The following is a 20,530-nucleotide window of genomic DNA, read 5'->3' on the forward strand; positions in this document are numbered from 1 at the left end:
TTAGTACAGTTTCGACTGTATATCCATATTGTGTTGTTTCAATAATCAGTGTTCACATAAATATATATCTTCAACAGGCTTTCCGTAGTGTCCATAGTGCTAGTTGAAATGATTAATAATATATTCAAAATCTGATATAAGGTATTGTACTTATCCTAACTGAAACTGCCATATACACCATTATTATATAGTGAGTTAAAAACGTCAAAACTTGATGCAGACTGGGATTCTTAAAATAACTTTTCACTGAAAATGATTCAACTTCATTTTTTCTAAATCCATAGAAACTAGCAATAAATTTTTTTGTTTTGTTATTTACATTCAATATTCTGTTAGTGCAAAGTGCACTTACTAAAGTGAACTAAACTGATTAGGTTTCAGTAGATAATCAAAGGGCATGTTTTAAGTATATAGAGATAAAGGCAATGCCCCAACATACAAATTAGATAACCTCCTGATTCAAAGCAGTTTCTCTATTACTTATATGGCACTGATCTTAACAAGTTTCCTTCTTTAAAAAGAAGCATGTGAGAGGTCTTTTTGCTGCTGTAGAAGATTTGTTTAATTTGAAAATGTTTGGAAAAAAAGACACAATGAATGGTTATAACTTACAATTATTTAACAAAAAGAATTTACAATATAAATTGAATATATAGTATCATAATGAAAGTTTGTTTTACACTTCATTTTTTAATGTTTTGAAAGATTATATGCCGGAGAAATGGACTTTCTTTGGCGCATTACGGATACTTTTTCTACAAAGGGAACTAAATTTAAATAAATGATATGTAAATTAAAAGTAGTATCAAATTTTCTTGTAAAATTCAATAAGCAAATTTTCGGTTAATGTTTTGGTAAGAATATGGAAACATTTCCTCTACATTTTCCAAAACGGGCATAAAGTATGTTAATCAGACAATTTTAAGTCCAGGATTTACATAAAAATGTTTTATATCATTTGATTGGAATAAACAAAATATAAAGCTGCATGCCTCCAACCACAATATTTAAGGAAAATCAAACTTGTGTCAAATTTGTGCCATTTGCGCCAAAAAATCCTCGTTGCGTTACTTAGTCATACCGGGAGTAGCAAAATTTCGGTACACGGTTCACTCGGTCATATAATAGTGTAGCTATAATGTTCAACTTTATAATGTTCGCTATTCAGAAAACAATACTGCAATCGATTTATAAATTTTAAAATTTTAGAACGAAATGAAACGTCCATGTAGCGCTAAGTAACTAAATGATATTTTCCGATTTTTCTATGTACCGATTTGTTCACTTCGATGTTAATTTTTCGTTTAAGTAAAGTCGTATTTTGAAACGGAGCATGCGCAAAACAAATTTTGTAGACTGCTTCTAATGGTTTTAAGCTGTAAATGAGATTCATTCACTACAATCAGGTACGCAAAAATGGATGCCGCCAGCAATCAGTCTGAACACTGTGGAGAGGTCTGATGACCTCTCCAATAACAGTTCATATAAATTCTAGTAAATGAGATGTATATTACTGAAATTATAGTGAAAAATTTAAATGAATGCTATGATTGCACGTACACATATTATTGACAGATCAGCAAGATAGACAAATGTCCAAATCAAAATCTACCTGAAGTGGCTGTGGAAGAGACGTTGTGTATAAGTTTCATTTCGATTTATAGTTATGGCATTTATAAAGTTTATAGCCAATTGTAACAATTTTAGCAAGTTTTTGTGAAGGACCACCAAACATTCAGTTCTGTAGAATTTCATCAAAATCCATAGATGTGTTATGGAAGATGTTGTTTTAAGATTTTTTCTATCTTTAGGAATGGAACAATTTCAGCAATATATGTTGAGGACCATCTATGGATCATTCTGTATCAAAAGTTTCATCATGTTTTGCTTAATATGAGGTTTAGAGCAGAGATAGACAGATAGATACTTTTATTTCCTCCACACGGGAGAGCAACATAATGGGTTTGCGACCAGCATCCGCCCAGTCTGATCAGGATCCATGCTGTTCGCTATCAGTTTCTCTACTTGTTAAAGGGTTTGTAAGCATACAGCATGGATCCTAATCAGACTGCGTGGATGCCCAGGCTCAGGTCTGGAACCATGCTGGTCGCAAACGCACTATGTTGGTTTTGTCATGGTGCGGCTCAAATGTTGACAACAGAGGCCAGATGACAGGACAATCACATCTCATCTTCAAGATTTGTACTTGATATTTTATCATTTAGAACACACTGGTGATCATAACATCTCACCTTTATGACTTGTATCATTATCTTAAAAGTTTTAAACCATGCCTCGTAAGCATTATAAAAGTTCAATCAGGGACTATATTTTGTCATCAGCATAAAGGCTTATATTTTGTTTTAGATTAAAAACATTGAACTTTGATTAATATATAAGGTAAAGCTGTGGTGCTATATGGTTTGACATTACAAACTTTCATATATATACAAATCAAACATCAACTCTGGCAGATATTTCACTTCCGAGTTTTAAGTAAATCAAATGAATTCTATGACAATGACAGCCATCACTGAAATTTTCTTCAAGAAACGGATATAAATGTACTTCGCAGCGCATGCAGGGAATGTAAAATAAATAAAAACCTTTGTGCAAACTCGCATAAAAACAGTTTTGCAATTTATATTAATTTCAGCCTCAGAAGCCATTCAAATATTTCCAATAAGCTGTATATATTAATGCCTGCAGGGAAAATCCGTTTTTTTACGTGTTCATAAATCAAACCATCATGCAGAATTATGCACATGCAATCGTATATTTCAGAAATTAAATTTGCAGAATTTCTCATTTTCTTACAAAAATTTACAGAATCTTTCTTACACTGTATTGATCTGTCAGTCATCAAATGTTACCTGACACACCTTATTCATTGGCAAAAAAATGAGCAACTTCTCATTACAAACTACCGTAATGTCTGTTTTAATTGTCATCTGAAATGACTTATATCCTCTGTAACAATATTTCATTTTAAATCTAACTTCTTACATGTGAAAAAATAATTTTGGGTTTAACTTTTTAACTATGTGTTTTGAAAATGATTTAATATTGTTTTCTTTAAAAATAAAAAAAGCTATGATATTTATATATTGAGAAGAAAGGATGAGAGGTTTAACCTCTCTAATAAAGGATCGAGAATAAGAGAGTGGGAGGAGGGGAGGAGGAATGTTAGATGGTGATAGCGGGGTTAAGAGGCAAGAAACTCAAGGACTGAGGAGTGGCAATTATTAGGTTACAGAAGAAAGTAGGTGAAGCCATAGTGTAAAGGGTGGAGGAGTGAAAAGTGAATAAAGGATTGAGGACAGGTAATGGGATTGAGGATCTTGGAGGAGAGAAAGTGGAGGATTGATAAGGAGATGCTAGATGTTAGGACAGAAGTGGGGAGGGGTTAGAGGATCTAGGAGGAGAGGTGAGAAGTTGGAGGATTGATGAGGAGATGCTAGATGTTAGGACAGAAGTGGGGAGAGGTTAGAGGATCTAGGAGGAAAGGTGAGAAGTTGGAGGATTGATGAGGAGTTGCTAGATATAAGAGCAGAAGAGGGGAGAGGTAAGAGGATCTAGGAGGTAAGGTGAGAAGTTGGAGGATTGATGAGGAGATGCTAGATGTTAGAGCAGAAGAGGGGAGAGGTTAGAGGATCTAGGAGGTAAGGTGAGAAGTTGGAGGATTGATGAGGAGATGCTAGATGTTAGAGCAGAAGAGGGGAGAGGTTAGAGGATCTAGGAGGTAAGGTGAGAAGTTGGAGGATTGATGAGGAGATGCTAGATGTTAGAGCAGAAGAGGGTAGAGGTTAGAGGATCTAGGAGGTAAGGTGAGAAGTTGAAGGATTGATGAGGAGATGCTAGATGTTAGGACAGAAGAGGGGAGAGGTAAGAGAATCTAGGAGGAGTGGGGAGAAGTTGATGAAGAGATGCTAGATGTTAGGACAGAAGAGGGGAGAGGTAAGAGAATCTAGGAGGAGTGGGGAGAAGTTGATGAAGAGATGCTAGATGTTAGAGCAGAAGAGGGGAGAGGATATAGGAGGAAAGGTGAGAAGTTGGAGGATTGATGAGGAGATTCTAGATGCTAGAGCAGAAGAGGGGAGAAGTTAGAGGATCTAAGAGGAGAGGTGAGAAGTTGGAGGATTGATAAGGAGATGCTAGATGTTAGGACAGAAGAGGGGAGAGGTTAGAGGATCTAGGAGGAGAGGTGAGAAGTTGGAGGATTGATGAGGAGATGCTAGATATTAGAGCAGAAGAGGGGAGAGGTTAGAGGATATAGGAGGAGAGGTGAGAAGTTGGAGTATTGATGAGGAGATGCTAGATGTTAGAGCAGAAGAGGGGAGAGGTTAGAGGATCAGTAGGAGGAGAGGGAAGATGTTGATGAAGAGATGCTAGATGTTAAAGGAGAAGAGGCGAGAGGTCAGAAGAGTTTATCAGGTTACCAGAAGAAGTCTTTGATTTTGACAGGTGATTCACATATCACATAAAGTTTAAACAAATTATGTAAAGATATGATAGGTCAGACTCAACAATCATCTATATAAATATATTGTAAAAATAAAATTGACCTATCATCTGTTTGGATTTTAATGTCATGATGCTGATCTTGTCAATATGTTAGGTTTAAAATTTGAAAGCAACTTAAATTTTAAGTATTAAAGCATTTAAATGTCATACCTACTTCTTCAATAATGTCTAAGTTTCTATGGTAACAATTGTATGCATATAACAAAACCTAAAAAAAGAATTTTTTTCTTTTTAGTTCTTCCTCTGCAGAATTCTGCATGTTCAATTAATTTGCAAGCATCTTAAAGTCTCTATGTCATTTTATTATACATTTGTTCATACAGCATCATGGATTTTATTTCCAGTGTGCTAGCTTATACTATATAATTTTTTTATATATATACATGCCTTTGATACAGAACTTTTGCATGCAATAAATTGCAAAATAATTGCCAACAAAGTTTTAATGAAACTGTAATATTTTATTCTTTAAGAAATTTACTGATTTTTATTGCTACAGCAACAAAACTAGGTAAGGGTTTGGCACTTTTATTCACATAATGTACAAGGGAATACTATAAATTTAATACAACCTTTATTTAATGACCAGTTGTTAGTCAAAAATACATTTTGGTAGATGGACTAATATGAGGGGTTATCCAAAAATTCGTGGACTTTCTTTGCTGCGTAAAATATTTTTGAGATATTGATTTGAATTTCTTGCACTGCTAAGAATTAATAACAAATAAACATACAAAAATTCATGTTACTAGCTTCTTATATTACAAAAATATTTAATTTTACATAAACACATATCGGCGACTGTTGTGCACTCTGAAAAGTTATTGACGTCAATGTCATAACAAGAATGTCGAACGACACATATACCCCCCTTTCTAGCCATTGACTCACATAATTGGTAATTTTATTAAAGAAACTTGCCAAAAATGGGTACATGGAAGTGTTCAATTATGGAAAAATCAACAGAAACCATTTTGACATTTAAGGCCCATGTGACATTAACCTTTGACCTAATGACCCCTAAATCAATAGAGGTCATCTAATACTTATGACCAATAACTAGGTAAAATATGAAGACTTTGTGATGAATACTTTTCAAGATAATCAGCGGAAACCCTTTTGACATTTAAGGCCCCTGTGACCTTGACCTTTGACCTAGTGACCCCAAAATCAATAGGGGTCATCTTCTAGTGATGACCAATCACTATGTGAAATATGAAGACTTTGTGATGAATACTTTTCAAGATAATCAGCAGAAACCATTTTCACATTTTAAGGTCCCTGTGACCTTGACCTTTGACCTAGTGACCCCAAAATCAATAGGGGTCATCTACTAGTGATGACCAATCACTATGTGAAATATGAAAACTTTGTGAAACATACTTTTCAAGATAATCAGCGGAAACCATTTTGACATTTAAGGCCATTGTGACCTTGACCTTTGACCCCAAAATCAATAGGAGTCATCTACTAGTTATGACCAATCACTATGTGAAATATGAAGACTTTGTGATGAATTCTTTTTAAGATAATCAGCAGAAATTATTTTCACATTTTAAGGTCCCTGTGACCTTGACCTTTGACCTAGTGACCCCAAAATCAATAACGGTCATCTACTAGTTATGACCAATCACTGTGTGAAATATGAAGACTTTGTGATACATACTTTTAAGATAATCAGCGGAAACCATTTTGACATTTAAGGTCCCTGTGACCTTGACCTTTGACCTAGTGACCCCAAAATCAAGAGGGGTCATCTACTAGTTATGACTAATCACTATGTGAAATATGAAGACTTTGTGATGAATACTTTTCAAGATAATCAGTGGAAACCATTTTGACATTTAAAGCCCCTGTGACCTTGACCTTTGACCTAGTGACCCCAAAATCAATAAGGGTCATCTACTAGTTATGACCAATCACTGTGTGAAATATGAAGACTTTTGTGATACATACTTTTCAAGATAATCAGCAGAAACCATTTTGACATTTAAGGTCCCTGTGACCTTGACCTTTGACCTAGTGACCCCAAAATCAATAGGGGTCATCTACTAGTGATGACCAATCACTATGTAAAATATGAAGACTTTGTGATAAATACTTTTCAAGATAATCAGCGGAAACCATGTGGTCTACCGACGGACAGACCGACAGACCGACGGACGGACCGACAGACAGACAGACCGACATTAGCAAAACAATATACCCCCTCTTCTTCGAAGGGGGGCATAATAACTTACAACTTGTGCTTCAACGTTATGTAGTCAGTGACTGTTACTGTTTCTTATACCATACATAGTGACTGCATGACTACTCTCTTATACCATACATAGTGACTGCATGACTATTGTCTTATACCATACATAGTGACTGCATGACTACTGTCTTATACCATACATAGTGACTGCATGACTATTGTCTTATACCATACATAGTGACTGCATGACTACTGTCTTATACCATACATAGTGACTGCATGACTATTGTCTTATACCATACATAGTAACTGCATGACTATTGTCTTATACCATATAAAATAACTGCATGACTATTGTCTTATAACATAAATAGTAACTGCATGACAACTGTCTTATACCATATATAGTTACTGCATGACTATTGTCTTATACCATATATAGTGACTGCATGACTATTGTCTTATACCATATAAAGTAACTGCATGACTATTGTCTTATACCATACATAGTAACTGCATGACTATTGTCTTATACCATACATAGTTACTGCATGACTATTGTCTTATACCATATAAAGTAACTGCATGACTATTGTCTTATACCATACATAGTAACTGCATGACTATTGTCTTATAACATAAATAGTGACTGCATGACTATTGTCTTATACCATACATAGTTACTGCATGACTATTGTCTTATACCATATAAAGTAACTGCATGACTATTGTCTTATACCATACATAGTAACTGCATGACTATTGTCTTATAACATAAATAGTAACTGCATGACTATTGTTTTATACCATACATAGTTACTGCATGACTATTGTCTTATACCATATAAAGTAACTGCATGACTAATGTCTTATACCATACATAGTGACTGCATGACTACTGTCTTATACCATATAAAGTAACTGCATGACTAATGTCTTATACCATACATAGTGACTGCATGACTATTGTCTTATACCATACATAGTGACTGCATGACTATTGTCTTATACCATACATAGTAACTGCATGACTATTGTCTTATACCATACATAGTGACTGCATGACTATTGTCTTATACCATATAAAGTAACTGCATGACTATTGTCTTATACCATACATAGTAACTGCATGACTATTGTCTTATACCATACATAGTTACTGCATGACTATTGTCTTATACCATATAAAGTAACTGCATGACTATTGTCTTATACCATATAAAGTAACTGCATGACTATTGTCTTATACCATATAAAGTAACTGCATGACTATTGTCTTATACCACATAAAGTAACTGCATGACTATTGTCTTATACCATACATAGTTACTACAAGACAACTGTCTTATACCATACATAGTAACTGCATGACTATTGTCTTATACCATATAAAGTAACTGCATGACTATTGTCTTATACCATATAAAGTAACTGCATGACTATTGTCTTATACCATACATAGTAACTGCATGACTATTGTCTTATACCATACATAGTGCATACTGTGCATGACAACTGTCTTATACCATATAAAGTAACTGGCTGAACATGTCTTATACCATATAAAGTAATGCATGACTATTGTCTTATACCATATAAAGTAACTGCATGACTATGTCTTATACCATATAAAGTAACTGCATGACTATTGTCTTATAACCATATAAAGTAACATGCATGACTATTGTCTTATACCATATAAAGTAACTGCATGACTATTGTCTTATACCATATAAAGTAACTGCATGACTATTGTCTTATACCATACATAGTTACTGCATGACAACTGTTCTTATACTGTAACTTGACTATTGTCTTATACCATATAAAGTAACTGCATGACTATTGTCTTATACCATAATAAAGTAACTGCATGAACTATTGTCTTATACCATATAAAGTAACTGCATGACTATTGTCTTATACCATATAAAGTAACTGCATGACTATTGTCTTATACCATACATAGTAACTGCATGACTATTGTCTTATACCAGATAAAGTAACTGCATGATATTGTCTTATACCATAACAAAGTTACTGCATGACTATTGTCTTATACTGCATGACTATTGCTTAATACCATATAAAGTAACTGCATGACTATTGTCTTATCATTAGTAACTGCATGACTATTGTTTATATCATATAAAGTAACTGCATGACTATTGTTCCTTATACCATATAAAGTAAGCATGACTGTCTTATGACTATTGACTATTGTCTTATACCATATAAAGTAACTGCATGACTATGTCTTATACTATATGTGACTGTTCATGACTATTGTCCATATATAAGTAAACTGCATGACTATTGTCTTATACCATATACATAGTAACTGCATGACTATTGTCTTATACCATATAAAGTAACTGCATGACTATTGTCTTATACCATACATAGTTACTGCATGACTATTGCTCTTATCTTATATAAGTACTGCATGACTATTGTTCTGTACCATCATTAACTGCATGACCATTGTCTATATAAAGTAACTGCATGACTATTGTCTTATAACATATAAAGTAACTGCATGACTATTGTCTTATACATACATAGTTACTGCATGACTACTGTCTTATACCATATAAAGTAACTGCATGACTATTGTCTTATACCATATAAAGTAACTGCATGACTATTGTCTTATACCATATAAAGTAACTGCATGACTATTGTCTTATACCATAACATAGTGACTGCATGACTACTGTCTTATACCATATATAGTGAACTGCATGACTATTGTCTTATAACATATTAGTAACTGCATGACTATTGTCTTATACCATACATAGTGACTGCAATGACTATTGTCTTGTAACCATACATAGTTACTGCATGAACTATTGTCTTATACCATATAAAAGTAACTGCATGACTATTGTCTTGTACCATACATAGTAACTGCATGACTATTGTCTTATACCATACATAGTGACTGCATGACTATTGTCTTATACCATATTAATAGTAACTGCATGACTATTGTCCTTATACATACATAGTAACTGCATGACTATGACTTAAAACCATATAAAGTAAACTGACATAGTTGTCTTATACTATAGTAACTGAACTGCATGACTATTGTCTTACCAATATAGTAACTGCATGACTATTGTCCATACATAGTTATCTCGCATACTACTGTCTGATACAATCAAAACGTAAGCTGCATGACTATTGTCTACCATATAAAGTGACTGCATGACTATTAGTCTATACAATAGCCATAGTAACTGCAATGACTATTGTCTTATACCATACATAGTAACTGCATGACTATTTGTCTTATACCATACTAAGTAACTGCGATGAACTATTCCTTATACCAAATATAAAGTAACTGCATGACTATTGTCTTACATAACCATATATAGTAACTGCATGACTATTGTGCTTACAACCATATAAAGTAACTGCAGAACTACTTTCTAACCCATATAAAGTAACTGCATGACTATTGTCTTATACCATAAAACAGTACTATCATGACATTGTCTTATACCCATACAAGTGACTGCCATGACTATTGTCTATATACCAATATAACAGTAACTGCATGATATTGTCTCATACCATAATAGTGACTGCATGACTATTGTCTTATAACCAATCACATAGTGACTGCTGAATATTTGTCTTACACCAATATAAAGTAACTGCATGACTATTGTACTCAAATACCAATAATAAGTAAATGCATGACTATTGTCTTGACACCATATACATAAAAGTAACTGCCATGACTATTGGGCTTATACAATATAATAGTAAACTGCATGAACATTTGCTTTCATACCAATATAAAGTAACTGCAATACTATTGTCTTATACCCATATAATAGTAAACTGCATGACTTTTTTCTTTAAAACCCTACATAGTAACTGCGACTATTTCTTATAACATATTAGTGACTGCATGACTATTTTCTTTTACCATATAAAGTGACTGCATGACTATTGTTTATACCATACATATAAATCAACTTTGTCTTATACATACATAGTAAAGCATGACTATTGTCTTAAACCAACATAGTAACTGCATGACTTTGTCTTAAACCCTACATATAACTGCATACTATTGTCTATAACAAAATATTTTCTGCAGACTATTGCTTATAACATAATAGGACTGCATGAATATTTTCTTTACCATAATAGTTAGCATACTATTGTTTATACCCAATAAGTAATGATACATTGCTCATACCATAAAAGTAAATGCATACTATTGCTTTATCAACATAGTAACTTCATGACTATTGCTTATAAAAAAAATTAGTAATGCATGACTATTGTTTTTTACCATACATAGTTATGCTGACATTGTTTATACATATAAAGTAACTGCATGACAATGTTTTTACCATAAAAGTGACTGCATGACTACTGTCTTAACCCTATAAAGAAGCATGACTAAAGTTTAAACCATCTATGACCCTGACTATTGTCTTATACCATACATACTGATGCCCTGACTATTTTCTTATACCAACATAGTTACTGCATGACTATTGTTTATTCAAAAAGTAATGCATGATAAGCTTTTCCTACATATGATGCATGACATTTTCTTATACCTACTATACTGCATGACATTTTTCTTATACCTACATAGTGACTGCATGACTAAGTTTATACCAACTAGTTGCTGCATACTAATGTCTTTTTACCCAAAAAAGTAAAATCTTACTGTTTGGGGTTTACAACAAAAGTGTTCATGTTTTACTACTCCTTCTTCTGCAGTAAACCCAAAAAAGGCAACAAAAAATATAATAATATATAAATAATTCCTTTATTCTTTAGCCATATTTAAGTTTTTTTAAAAAAGTATCCCTTTCCAGATTTTTAGGAATTTGGATTTTTTTTTTTGGTCATTTTTTTTTATTTTGCATGGTTATTAACATTGCCTGCCATAGAAACAAATTTTAATAACATGCATCTTCTACATATTGTCATCTATTCATTCTAATATTTTAACTAACATTCATTTTAAAACCGACAATTTAAAATCCAACTATATCAATATCTTTCCTCACATTCTAAGCTTCTTGACAGTTTTTGTACCATACTTTATTGTAATTAATATAAAAAAACAAACATGTGTATTTTAATTGTTAAAATTGCCAGCAAATGAATGTTTATGGACAAACATTTTTTATTGTCATAAGATGCCTGTAAATGTGATGTCCAGCGCAAACCAAAATAAAAAACCCAAACTAACCCAGCAATGTGCAAGTTCTAGCAGGCATTGAGGATTTTGCATCAGATCATATTATATATCACCATTTACTTTTATTTCAATAAAATCTAAAATTTAAATAAATCAGTCAGAAATGCATTAAACCTTGTGTAACTGTGGCCGCAACTCTATTTCTATTGGTTACCTCTCTAAAACTTAGAGGAAATGAAATAGGAAAATTCAAAAGAATTTTAAGAAAAAGCATTTCATCAAAAAATCAGCAGGTAAGCAAAAAGTTGATCCAAGTATAATTTAAATAACTTTCCATACAGGAAAAAAATTAATTTCCCATGAAAAATAAGGAATATATATATTGCCATGAATAAATAGGGAAATGATATTGCCCGTGAATAAATGGAATATAATTTTCCCATAAACAAATAGGAATATATATATCTGCCCATAAACAAATAGGAATATATATATATATATTTGCCCATGAACAAATAGGAATATATATATTTTTGCCCATGAACAAATAGGAATATATATATTTGCCCATGAACAAATAGGAATATATATATTTGCCCATGAACAAATAGGAATATATATATTTGCCCATGAACAAATAGGAATATATATATTTTCCCATGAACAAATAGTTTTTTCTTCCCAACATCATATACCCAGCATAATTATAATATGGAATTCTTACAGAGTTTTGTTTTTTGTCTCATTTCTTCCAGCAAATACTTGTTATTACTTTGTAATTGCTCTATTATCAGGACTTGTCATTTAATCCTGAGACATTCATACTTCAGCAATTAAAATGTTTTTGCTTGAAACTGATCTTTGAAAATGCACAAGTTTTCCTTGTATATGTATTCTAACAGATTAAATAATGAGGAATGTTTTCAAGTCACCAGTGTAAAATAAAACAGAAACAGAAATCTCCGACATACTGCCTTTCTGAAACTAAGGTTTCAAAGCTAGGAGAATTTTTTTGTTTTAATCACACGCCTTGCTATTTTCTCATTGATTTTAATATATAGCTAGAGGGCGGAAGTTTAATAAAGAAGCACAAGAAATGTGCAATGAAATCCATGACAAAAAACCATAACTTTCATAATGAGGATTTTATCAGGTGACGCAATTATCACTCCCTAAGGATGTATAGTTTTTCAGGATTGGACGCGCAAAACTTAATTTACTAAAATACAAAAGAATATTTTTTCCTCATTACTAATATTATTTCAAATTAAATGTTGATAATATCAAATTTTATTATATGTTTTTTTTTAATATAGATATCACCAATAAGTATTCAGCCAGACAATTTAAAGCATGAACAAACTACAAGAATTGTCACAAAATTAACCAGGTGACCTAAAAATAGGTTTATTAAATATATCCACAATCTATCCCATAATGACAAAGTTATAAGCTTGATAGGTCTTTGAACTCCACTTTGAAGTACAATATTATTACTAAGGGTCTTGTGCTCAAAACATCATCTGACTTTGGAGAAAGCATACACCAAAGAAAATGACCTGTGTTATTTTCAAAACAGCAACAGTTCTCTCCTAACTCCTAAAAATGCACACTTGCTCTTGTAAATGAAAACTGAAGCTTCAGCCTTCATCTTCAAATTATAACTGCTTTCATATCCAAATTGTCTGCTTGGTTGTTTTTTTTATGGAATAGTTATTAAACCTACTTTTTCTTTTTTCTAGATACTGTATTACTGAACAGTAAAAACCAAACCTATAGTAATTCTAGATACTGCACTATAGAATGACAAACAAACCTAGTGTTTCTACATACTGCACTATAGAATGTAAAAACAAACCTTGTGTTTCCAGATACTGCACTAAATAAATGACAAACAAACCTAGTGTTCATAGATACTGCACTATAAAATGACAAACAAACCTAGTGTTTATAGGAACTGCACTATAGAACGACAAACAAACCTTGTGTTTCGAGATATAATGCACTATAGAATGACAAACAAACCTAGTGTTTATAGATACTGCACTATAGAATGACAAACAAAACCTTGTGTTTCTAGATACTGCACTATAAAATGACAAACAAACCTAGTGTTTTTAGATACTGCACTATAGAATGACAAACAAACATAGTGTTTTTAGATACTGCACTATAGAATGACAAACAAACCTAGTGTGTCTAGATACTGCACTAAAAAATGACAAACAATCCTAGTGTTTCTAGATACTGCACTACAGAATGACAAACAAACCTTGTGTTTCTATATACTGCACTATAGAATGACAAACAAACCTAGTGTTTCTAGATACTGCACTATAGAATGACAAACAAACCTTGTGTTTCTAGATACTGCACTATAGAATGACAAACAAACCTAGTGTTTCTAGATACTGCACTATAAAATGACAAACAAACCTAGTGTTTCTAGATACTGCACTATAGAATGACAAACAAACCTTGTGTTTCTAGATACTGCACTATAGAATGACAAACAAACCTTGTGTTTCTAGATACTGCACTAAATAAATGACAAACAAACCTAGTGTTCATAGATACTGCACTATAAAATGACAAACAAACCTAGTGTTTATAGGAACTGCACTATAGAACGACAAACAAACCTAGTGTTTCTAAGATATATGCACTATAGAATGACAAACAAACCCTATAGTGTTTCTAGATACTGCACTATAGAATGACAAACAAACCTAGTGTTTCTAGATACTGCACTATATAAAACCTGCACAAACAAACTAAACAATAGTGTTTCTAGATACTGCACTATAGAATGACAAACAAACCTAGTGTTGGTCTAGATACTGCACTATAGAATGACAAACAAACCTAGTGTTTATAGATACTGCACTATAGAATGACAAACAAACCTAGTGTTTCTAGATACTGCACTATAGAATGACAAACAAACCTAGTGTGTCTAGATACTGCACTATAAAATGACAAACAAACCTAGCGTTTCTAGATACTGCACTATAGATACTGCACTATAGAATGACAAGCAAACATAGTGTTTCTAGATACTGTACTATAGAAGGACAAACAAACCTAGTGTGTCTAGATACTGCACTATAGAATGACAAACAAACCTAGTGTGTCTAGATACTGCACTATAGATACTGCACTATAGTATGACAAACAAACCTAGTGTGTCTAGATACTGCACTATAGATACTGCACTATAGAATGACAAACAAACCTAGTGTTTCTAGATACTGCACTATAGAAGGACAAACAAACCTAGTGTTTCTAGATATTGTACTACAGGACAGAATATCTTATTCTTATATTTACAGATACTGTACTATAACAGGACAGATAATTTAATTTAATATTTTCATATACTGTACTGCAAGACAGATATTTTAATATATTTTAAATTTCCAGATACTATACAATAGGACAGTTTCATAACTAGTTTACCTAGATATAGTACAAAATGACTTTTATGTAAATCCAATATTTCTTAATACTTTTTTAAAGAACAATTACTTTACTTAAAGTTTTTTATAGCCATCATGAGATTTTCTAAACCTTTAAGAAACTCTAAGGCACGGAGGTAAAAACTCTTTCCAAACAATCAAAAAACTTCCATCCAGTAGGCAAATGAAATTATATAAGTTTTCATTTTGTTCAACATACCTTGCTAAGATGAGATTTGAGACTTTTTTCACTAGCATAACCTCGGTCACAAAATGGACACATGCACTGTTTTTGTCCAAACGTGCTTTTATCATGTTGACGCATATGATGCTGCAGGTTTGACATTTGAGCAAAGGCTTTATCACAACCATCTAGTGGACATCTGTACGGCTTCTCACCTGAAATATATATATATCAACCTTAATGAAATATTCTAAACAAAAGTTTATCACAACCATCTAGTGGACATCTGTACGGCTTCTCACCTGAAATATATATATATCAACCTTAATGAAATATTGAAACAAAAGTTTATCACAACCATCTAGTAGACATCTGTACGGCTTCTCACCTGAAATATATATATATCAACCTTAATGAAATATTGAAACAAAAGTTGATCACAACCATCTAGTGGACATCTGTACGGCTTCTCACCTGAAATATATATATATCAACCTAGTGAAATATCTAAACAATAGTTTGATCACAACCATCTATAGTAGACATCTGTACGGCTTCTCACCTGAAATATATATATATATATATCAACCCAGTGAAATATCTAAACAAAAGTTTGATCACAACCATCTATAGTAGACATCTGTACGGCTTCTCACCTGAAATATATATATATCAACCTTAATGAAATATTGAAACAAAAGTTGATCACAACCATCTAGTGGACATCTGTATGGCTTCTCACCTGAAATATATATATATCAACCTTAGTGAAACATTCTAAACAAAAAGTTTGATCACAACCATCTTAACCTGCTATATATCAGCATCAGGTTAAAAATAAAATTGTGATTAGTCACTAGTTTTATAATGTATTAGTATTACATAGAAACAAGAACCTTTAGTGTACAAGATTAAGATCATGTGAGCCGCGCCATGACAAAACCAACATAGTGGGTTTGCGACCAGCATGGATCTAGACCAGCATCTGTGCAATCTGATCAGGATCCATGCTGTTCGCTTTCAGTTTCTCTACTTGTTAGAGTTTGTAAGGGAACAGCATGGATCCTGATCAGACTGCGCAGATGTTTTTTTTATCCATTATGACATTATGTTGTGAAATACTGTTTATTATCACTGCAAGATTATGTTTTAATATACAAAATGTTTCCATTATAAAACATAAATTAACTAAACTCGCTTCATCATATTTTTTATCATCAGGAGAAAGATCTAATGTCTCATAAACCAGTTGATTCTTTTGTTGCATTTCTTTTATCTGCTACACAAACAATGGCATATTTATCACAACTAGCATTATAATTCAAAGAAATTATAAAAAAAACAGTTTCATATTTAAATGTAAAGTAGATGCTTTAAAGAGCTCAAGATACTGTTTACACTACTCAATCCATGGCAGCAATATCATGTTCAGATACAAAATATGTCTTCTTTTTTTCCACATCATTCTTGCATGACTCTGGTTACATGCATTTGTACTATGACTATATTATACATATGAACATTCTGTTCTAAAACTTTGTAAATGAGCCGCGCCATGACAAAACCAACATTATACGTTTGCGACCAGCATGAATCCAGACCAGCCTGTGCATCCGCGCGGTGTGATCAGGATCCATGCTGTTCGCTATCAGTTTCTCTACTTGTTATTGGGTTTGTAAGCGAACAGCATGGATCCTGATCAGACTGCACAGATGCGCAGGCTTGTCTGGATCCATGCTGGTTGCAAACGCATTATGTTGGTTTTGTCATGGCATGGCTCAAATGATTCTGATCTGTGGTGTTCTGTATTAGAATTAATGTGAGTTAATTGTCTTCATAAATATTTTTGATAAAATTGATAAATTCCAGTCAGTGATGAGTATGAAATATCTGTACAGACAGACGGACAGTGTAGCACAACTTTATGCATGCATCGCAATGGTAATAAAATTGGTGGTTAACAAAACAAAATAGAGAAAAACAGAACCCGTAAAGAATGCTCAAAACAACAAAATTAAAAATGAAGCTGGCTCGGTTTGATTGAGCCTGTACATGGATAGTATTGGAATGTGCAAGTTACCATCCACAGCCCCTAGTACCTGCTTAAGTAGAATTCAACATTTAATCATGTTAATGGTGAAATTTTGAAAAAGAATAAAACCTACAGTTACATGTACTACAATTTAAAATATATATTTTATCTTTATATCAATGTACTATTTACTTAAATCAATTATAATTATGAGACTGTTCGAATTAAGATAATTAATATTGGCCTGGTAAATTATATTTTACATTATCATTTCTTATGAACACTAAATTAAAAAATAAATGAGCCGCGTCATGACAAAACCAACATAATGGGTTTGAGACCAACATGGACCCAGACCAGCCTGCGCATCCACGCAGTCTGATCAGGATCCATGCTGTTCGCTATCAGTTTATCTACTTGTTATAGTTGTAAGCGAACAGCATGGATCATGATCAGACTGAGTGGATGGGCAGGCTGGTTTGGATTCATGCTGGTTGCAAACCCATTATGCATGTTTTGTCGTGACACGGCTCAAATGTCTCCTTCCTTTGTCAGATTAAACTTTTGAAGTTTCTTGACAAGAAGAATAATTATAGCATATTGAATGTGTGTAGGTTCAATAATGACTTTGTTCAATGAGTTGAATAAAATTATATTATGCAAAAAAGCCTCTGGTAAGCACAGGCACGAGTATCGGACCTGGGATGAAAAAAATATGACCAGATTGATAATAAAACCTGTGTTCATCTTAAAAGTGTCAAAAACCAATAAAAAAATTGTAAAAAATGACCCCCTTTAAAACACAGGCACGAGTATTGGACCTGGGATGAAAAAAATATGACCAGATTGATAATAAAACCTGTGTTCATCTTAAAAGTGTCAAAAACCAAAAAAAAAATTGTAAAAAATGACCCCCTTTAAAATATACTATAAGTTAAGAGAAGGCCGGAAACCAGTTTGTTTTCACAACGGCTCGGGAAATGAATCCCTTGCTCGTAGGCTCGAATCTGGAGTTTCCGGCCTTCTCTTAACTTATGGTATATTTTAAAGGGGGTCATTTTTTACAATTTTTAGCTCACCTGTCACAAAGTGACAGGGTGAGCTTTTGTGATCGCTTTTCGTCCGGCGTCCGTCCGTCCGTCGTCCGTAAACTTTTGCTTTAAATGACATCTCCTCATAAACCACTGAGCCAATTTCATCCAAACTTCACAGGAATGTTCCTTTGGTGGTCACCTTTAAAAATTGTTCAAAGAATTTAATTCCATGCAGAACTCTGGTTGCCATGGCAACCAAAAGAAAAATCTTTAAATATCTTCTTTTAAACAACCCTAAGAGCTAGAGCTTAGATATTTGGCATGAAACATCTTCTAGTGAATGTCTACCAAGTTTGTTCAAATAAAAGCCCTGGGGTCAAAAATGGCCCCGCCCCAGGGGGTCATTGATTTCCCTATATGCATATAGTAAAAACTTAAAAAATCTTCTTTTAAAGAACTCAAAAGAGCTAGAGCTAAGATATTTGGCATGAAACATCTTCTAGTGAGTGTCTACCAAGTTTGTTCAAAATAAAAGCCCTGGGTCAAAATTGGCCCCGCCCGGGGGGTCATTGATTTTCCCTATATGCATATAGTAAAAACTTAAAAATCTTCTTTTAAAGAACCGTAAGAGCTAGAGCTTAGATATTAAGCATGAAACATCTTCTAGTGAATGTCTACCAAGTTTGTTCAAATAAAAGCCCTGGGGTCAAAATTGGCCCCGCCCCAGGGGGTCATTGATTTTCCCTATATGCATATAGTAAAAACTTAAAAAATCTTCTTTTAAAGAACCCAAAGAGCTAGAGCTAAGATATTAAGCATGAAACATCTTCTAGTGAGTGTCTACCAAGTTTGTTCAAATTAAAGCCCTGTGGTCAAAATTGGCCCCACCCCGGGGGGTCATTGATTTTCCCTATATGCATATACTACAATCTTAAAAAATCTTATTTTAAAGAACCATAAGAGCTAGAGCTTAGATATTTGGCATGAAACATCTTCTAGTGAATGTCTACCAAGTTTGTTCAAATAAAAGCCCTGGGGTCAAAATTGACTCCGCCCCAGGGGGTCATAGATTTTCCCTATATGCATATAGTAAAAACTTAAAAAATCTTCTTTTAAAGAACCCAAAGAGCTAGAGCTAAGATATTTAGCATGAAACATCTTCTAATGAGTGTCTACCAAGTTTGTTCAAATAAAAGCCCTGGGGTCAAAATTGGCCCCGCCCCAGGGGGTCATTGATTTTCCCTATATGCATATAGTAAAAACTTAAAAAATCTTCTTTTAAAGAACTCAAAGAGCTAGAGCTAAGATATTTAGCATGAAACATGTTCTAATGGGTGTCTACCAAGTATGTTCAAATAAAAGCCCTGGGGTCAAAACTGGCCCCGCCGGGGGGGGGGGGGTCATTGCTTTTCCTTATATGTGTATAGCAAAAACTTAAAAATCTTCTTTGAAAAAACCCAAATAGCTAGAGTTTAGATATTAAGCATGAAACATCTTTAAGTAAATATCTACAAAGTTTTTTCAAATAAAAGCCCGGGGGTCAAAACTGGCCCTGCCCCAGGGGTGTCATTGTTTTTAACTATATGTGTATGGTAAAAACTTTAAAAAGCTTCTTTTAAAAAACCCAATGAGCTAGAACTTAGATGTTTAGCATGAAACATCTTCTTATGGGTTTCAAATAAACAAATAAAAGCCCTTGGGTAAAAATTGGACCAGGGGGGGGGGGGGGGCTATATACAGGTGAGCGACTTCAGGGCCATCATGGCCCTCTTGTTTTTTTGGTTTTTGACACTTTTAAGATGAACACAGGTTTTATTATCAATCTGGTCATATTTTTTTCATCCCAGGTCCGATACTCGTGCCTGTGCTGGTAAGCATAATTTTGTTTTATTCAATAAGGGTAATAAATAGTA

The 20,530-nt window shown here is 33.3% G+C and overlaps 1 protein-coding gene across 1 annotated transcript in view; it reads right to left on the reverse strand.

Annotated features, from left to right (window-relative positions):
- Positions 1 to 20,530, reverse strand: part of LOC132745332 (uncharacterized) — a 71,466-nt gene that overhangs the window by 25,475 nt on the left and 25,461 nt on the right. The window contains exon 3 of the mRNA XM_060734225.1: positions 15,588 to 15,766. Coding sequence (XP_060590208.1) covers positions 15,588 to 15,766 — 179 coding nt within the window. The remainder of the gene's footprint in view (positions 1 to 15,587; positions 15,767 to 20,530) is intronic.

Source organism: Ruditapes philippinarum, unplaced genomic scaffold (genome assembly GCF_026571515.1).
Source record: "Ruditapes philippinarum isolate M1 unplaced genomic scaffold, ASM2657151v2 ctg1227_1_1_1_1, whole genome shotgun sequence".
Taxonomy (NCBI): Eukaryota; Metazoa; Mollusca; class Bivalvia; order Venerida; family Veneridae; genus Ruditapes; species Ruditapes philippinarum.